The 6,102-nt window shown below is 44.0% G+C and overlaps 1 protein-coding gene across 1 annotated transcript in view; it reads left to right on the top strand.

Annotated features, from left to right (window-relative positions):
* Positions 1–352: 352 nt before the first annotated feature.
* The window catches only part of LOC137429791 (alpha-actinin-4), a 45,726-nt gene continuing 39,976 nt past the window's right edge, over positions 353–6,102 (top strand). Inside the window, exon 1 of the mRNA XM_068120043.2 lies at positions 353–565. Within this exon, the coding sequence (XP_067976144.1) occupies positions 455–565 (111 nt within the window). The 5' untranslated portion in view covers positions 353–454. The remainder of the gene's footprint in view (positions 566–6,102) is intronic.

Raw genomic sequence — 6,102 nt, 5'->3', positions numbered from 1 at the left:
ATTAATATAATTATTTTTTTTAAACTTATTTATTAATATAATTATATATTTTTTGCAATACTGGGGGGATGGACTATGGAGGGGTGGGCTGTGACGGCACTCATGACATGGCATGAGTAATACCTGCACCCACAGCCTGAACACAACTTGCCCGGATAAACATTTCAAGTGAAACAGGCGACTCAGACTTATAAGTTTCTGCAGTTAATGTAACTTGAAAAAAAAATTGAGTTATAACCGAATCAAAGTGTTTGAACATTTTGAACGCTCAAGACGTTCGCCAAGGCGGATGAACCAATCGAGATGGGACAGAAACGCAGGTTTACGAAAAGGAAGAGGAAGTAGTTGGGGCGAGGTCTCGGTTGTGACGTAAGGTTAAGTGGGTGTGCCTTGCCAGGGGTGTGTTTCTGCATTAAAAGTTGTGTGCGAGATTCGCAAACTGCTGGTGGCTCCGATGGGTGATTTTGATCGATCTCGTAAGGGGCCGAATGCCTACATGCCCCAGGAGGACGACTGGGATCGCGAGATGTTGCTCGATCCGGCGTGGGAGAGGCAGCAACGAAAGGTATTACGCGTTCGAGGTGGTGGAGGTGGAGGTGGAGGTGGTGTTCGTGCGGATCGGGGCGCGGTTAGGTGCGGTGGAATGTGCGCGGACACACATTGTTAACCCAGGCACCGGTAGGAAGCGCGTCGAATGCACCCCGCCGCGTACGAACTAAGAAAAGTTTCGAATTGTTTCCATAAACTTCCCCGCTGAAAAACAAAAAAACAAAAATGGGCTTCGTCGCAACTTCGCCAAAAAAAAAAAAGTTCCAATGATGTTCAAACTCCGGGCTGCTCATGTTTAACAGGCCTTGAAACATAAACGGTTTTATATGGCAGGCTCATAATTGGCAACAACGTTTGTACTTTGAAAACTTTTCGACTCAACTTTTGCCTCGAGGATAAGAAGTTCAAAACCTTGAAATGGGGAAGTTTGTAATGGAGCTTCTCTGAGATTTCGAGGAAGACTGTTTGAGTCGGAGGTTCGTGGTATCGGTACGAACTATCGGTACCTACTGTAGTAGATGGAAATAGGTTCGAATGTGATAAAGGTGCGGTCTTGCTCCTACTGGAATTCCGGTTGCATCAGAACAGCATTACATGCTATTGCACGTCCCGTCCTGTTACTACACATGCTTTCGCAAAAGTTCGGGACATGTACATGCTTATCCATAATTGTAAGGTTTTTTTTTGTGAACTTTCATCGTCATCACACTTTGTTCTTGTTGCATTTTCTACCACTTGAAGTCTGCAGTTGTCTCTCTTACGTCCTGGAATGTTTCAGGAGCTCTTTGAATGTGCTGCTGTTTATAAGAGAGGGAAGACAAAAAATGCTTGCCGTAACTTTTGCTTGGAGCACCCGGAATTTGCAAGTCAACATCAACTTGGCACCTACTTCTGAATTTGCTTGATGGATGTAAATGGACAGGTATACTAACCGTATGGGTAGTAAGGAGTAGCTCACGTTTCGGGCATGTTAACCCTTCGTCTCAATTTTCTTAACTTTTTGCTGAGTATGAAGGTGTGGTATATCTAGAGTGGTGGGTATAATTTATTTGAAAGATAGCTGTAGCTCGAATGGCTGGTGGGATGGCCGAGACCCGAGACCTAGAGGTTTGCTTGCGGACTCCCATCTGCCCTGAGTTTGAATCCTGGTCCAGCTATAAACTTTCGTCCTGGTGTCTCACAGGCAGGGTGATTCAATGTGTGCTGTCCCTCGGATGGACGTTAAACTGGACGTCCCATCTGCCAGCTTTAGTTGGTGGACCTTAAATATCCCACGGTGTCCTTGAATAGGTGATCTATCGCCGGCACCATGACCAAATTTCAAATTCCTGCCTTGAGTGATTTCTGGGAATGCAATGTCAAACCACCAAGGATAACCTGTGGCAAGAAGCTGCTTCGGCATCACCAAAACTCTGTAAAGAGTGTGGTACGGGTCATCGGATCAAGCTAGAATACAAAATAATGCTCTGTTTTTGTTTTATTTATTTATTTATTTATTTTTACCTCCCCACATGCCCCAAGCACGGGGCAATCCCAATCTTGATCCCAATCAATCCCAAACCTTTAGGCAGAGATGTAGCACCAGAGGCTCAATTTTATCTACATCTCTGCCATCCCAAAGGTGGATGGAGGTTATTTTTTCACCCCTGTCTGTTTGTCTATGAACAAAATATCTCAAAAAGTAGTGGACGGATTCGGACGAAATTTGGCCGCGATGTAACGTATTTGACAAGCAGGAAATGATTAGATTTTGGTGAAGATGCGGATTCGGATCCGGCTACTAGAATTTTAAAAAAGTGATTCTTCACCATTGGGAGAAAGGTCCAAAATCTATACATAGCAGGATATCTCAAAAAGTTGTGGACAGATTTGGACGAAACTTGGTGGACCAGTTGGGTGTCTGACAAGGACGATTCGATTTTGGTGAAGATCTGAATATGGATTCGGATATGAGAATTAATTTTTCAAGTGATTCTTCACCATTATGTGATCGGGCCAAAAACGATACATAGCAGGATATCTCAAATAGTTATGGACGGATTTGGACGAAACTTGTTGGACCGGTTGTGTGTGACGAGGAAGATTTGATTCAATTTTGGTGAAGATTCGGATCCGGATCTAGCGAGTAGAATTTTTTAAGTGATTCTTCACCATTGAGTGATATGGCCAACCAGGCGGAGTTATGCTCTCTACCGAGTGCTGTCCTAGTTAGTAATGTACTACATGGACTTGCAGGATTGTCTAGAGGTGCACACACTCCTCTCAGCTGTCAAACTTGGGTTTGAATCTTGACGCAGCTAAAACTGTTATCCCAGATGGACGTCTCCATGGAATTGATGGACAACTGGACGTCCCGTCTGCCTGCATTAGTTGGTGGATACTAACGATCCCATGGTGTCCTTCGCGAAGAGAAGGCGAGCTATTGTTGGCACCATGGCAAAATTCCAAATCCCTGCTCTTAACTACCTCTTGGAGCGTCAGGTTTGGCCAGTCGGCTAGTGAACGACTCGGGCCAATAAATCCTCGGCCAACCCTACAAGAACGTGGGAATAATTGTGGCCATTAGAGAAACGAAGAATATTGTTTAAAATGAAAAAAACTTCACAACTTCCAACAGGAAAGGATGATTGGGAAACAATATAATTTTCCAAAAATAATTTGTAATACTGAACCATTTCCATTTGTAAAAGTGCACCTTTGCAAGCCTGTTCCATAAAGGTGGTAAAACCACAGGGTTTCCACGTCATCCCACACCCAGACCATGTATGCAGCCGAGCCGGCTACCCCACGCCAACCACACCCAGTCAGATTCCAGGGACGAGTCGAAAAGCTCTCTGATAGGTTGTTGCACGAGTTGCGATATTGTGCGTTTCGATAGCTATGTACCATGGTTTCAAAGCCTCGCTCGTGAATCACACGTTCATCAACCTGTTTCAAACTCAGAAAGTTGGAGCCTTTGCTGATGTTATTTTGCAGATTTGAAACGAGAATGAGAGGATGGTGATTTAGGGGGTTGGGGAAGAGGGGTATCTCGGAAGGGTTGAACGCAAACTACATGGGTTTCATTGCAATGTTCATCAGGGTGGTTAAAGTAGTTTGATCAAGAATGTACAAATCAACAAACATTCTTTAACAGAACAGATGCTTGATAAGGATTCTCAGTTGATCCACAAACAGCAACAAGATGAGGGTCGAGGGCTGGGGGAGGCATTGTAATTTAAAAAGATCAAGACAGAGTTGAGCACAACTGACGAGCCTGCCTATGTAAAGCCGAACAATAAACAGTTTATTAGACTGAAAAAGCAAAAGAGGCAAATTAACAGTTCGGAAGAATTTTTTTTTGTTTTTTTTTGTATACAAGATCGAGGCTCGTGAAAGAGCGAACATTAATCACACAGAAAGACAAACCGACACATAAAACATATAACATGGGGAGCGGTAGACACGATGGGGCGAGAGGGGGAGGAACACAAACACAACATCTGAGAGCAGGGACATCGAGAGATCTGTGGGAGGGAGAGGGCTTTGGGGGGGGGAGAGGTATAAAACATATGGACACTGCCGGGACTTCCAGGAAAGAAGTTGGAATTTCAAACAAGGTGGATCTGGGGTGAATTAGCGGGGGTAGAAAAGATCAAGGTTTTGGATGGGGGAATTCTCGGAAATTGGTAGTAAATTCTCGGATCATGATGTACCCTACTCTGTTTAAAAAGCATCGGTGCTGCAAAAGCAGTTTCTTGATGAGGGTTATACTGGGTGGTTTGCCATTGCCTCCCCAATCATAGTTGGGGCAGGAATTCCCAGTTTACATCCATCCGAGGGGGGTAATTTGTTCATGGGGGCTGCGATAGCTTGCCTATTGTCGAAGGACACCATGGAATCTTTGCAATCCACCAACTAATTCTGGCAGACGGAACGCCCAGTTTTACGTCTATCTGAGGGCTGGCACAGGTTGGGATTCAAACCTTTAGGCCATCCTGCCAGCCTTAGTTTTTATTTTTGTTTTTTTAAATATATGGAATCAAAATATCCAAAAGTGTCCTTTAGAGATTCATGGAGTTTTCTCATATTCCACTAAGGATGAATACATCATATAACACATGAACATATTTTCACCATGAAGAGCATTATATACATGGAGACTGCCATATCCACACTATTCAAACTTGTCAAGATCAATTTGCTCTTCTGTGTCCCCATTCTTGTATTAACCGAATGAAACTTATCAGGTACTGTCTTTACAACCAACTTGCACAGTGACATTTGAACTCTAAGCAAGAACTTGGCCAGGGAATTGACACACCATGGCCTACTCTTTATGAAGAACGTAAACTCACAAACCGAGTGCAGACTGGATGGCCCAACTTTACATCCACCCCCAAATGACGGTGTGCTCTGAGATACAGAGCCCCCACCTGGTATTGTTTAGAACGGCAGGTATTGCTGCCATACATCGCATCCCACCACAAAGCACGACCAACTGGGCTGTCCCAACACCTTCTTTACTTCCGTTGCCGAAGGTGGGCGGAGCTCAATTTTTAACCCCAGTCTGTTTGTCTGTGAACAGGATATCTGAAAAAGTTGTTGAAGGATTTGGACAAAATTTGGTGGACAGGTTGGGTATTGTGACATGGACAAAATGATTCAATTTTGGTGAAGATCCGGGTACCATAATTATTTAAGTGATTCTTCACCATTGAGAGATAGGGCCAAAACCGATTATATGGCATATTTCAAAAAGTCGTGGACGATTTTGCACGAAACTTGGTGGATGTGTTGCGTAGGTGACGAGAACAAGCCGATTCGACTTTTGTTCAGGTCCGGATCAAGATCCGGCTTATCGGTGGGATACAAAACGTAAACCGTTCGGTCTGGTGGAGGTGCGCTCTCTACCGAGCGCCGTTCTACTTTCAACCTGCCATAGTGTAGATGTAGAAGAGAGAAAAGAAAATTATTGCTCGTGCAGTTCCAGCTTAGGGGAACCCACCTGACTTTAAAAGACCTCAAAATGGATGCGCGAGAGACCATTTTGCATTGAAGTCCTTTATAATCTATTTATCGGCCAATTTTCCTTTTCTATTCAAGGTGTGCCGCAGCAATGTTGGCCCGTGGTATATCGATACTGACCCAAATGTTCTAGGTTACTGATATTTTGAGCGTGGTTTGTTCCCTTGCGTAAGCAGGTACGAATTGGTGCATGTACGTAATGCATGGACTTTGTGTTGCTACCGATGGTGTTGAGCAAACTGCTTCTTTGAACAAACAACTTGATTGTCATCAACGGTTAAATAGACATTTATAACTTCGAGCTTATCTCATTTCAAAGTACAATCCATCGAAAAGTTATCATTTATGCCCCAGGAGAGGAGCTACAGAAAGGTGAGCAGTCGGTGTTGTTGTGGAGGTGTTTAAGGCCGGTCGGTCTTGCATACAGGCTCCATGGAATGTTGAGCTTTTAGTTGTCGGGCTGCCCTGCAAATGTGTTTTGACCTCGTAGGAAACGATTACTATGCTTTGTTATTCTTAGGAATGTGTAAGATGCTCTATGTAGCT

This window comes from Myxine glutinosa, chromosome 6, assembly GCF_964187855.1.
Source record: "Myxine glutinosa chromosome 6, kmMyxGlut1.1, whole genome shotgun sequence".
Classification (NCBI taxonomy): Eukaryota; Metazoa; Chordata; class Myxini; order Myxiniformes; family Myxinidae; genus Myxine; species Myxine glutinosa.
The sequence above is the reverse complement of the archived record's forward strand: the minus strand, read 5'-3'. Positions and strand labels throughout refer to the sequence as shown.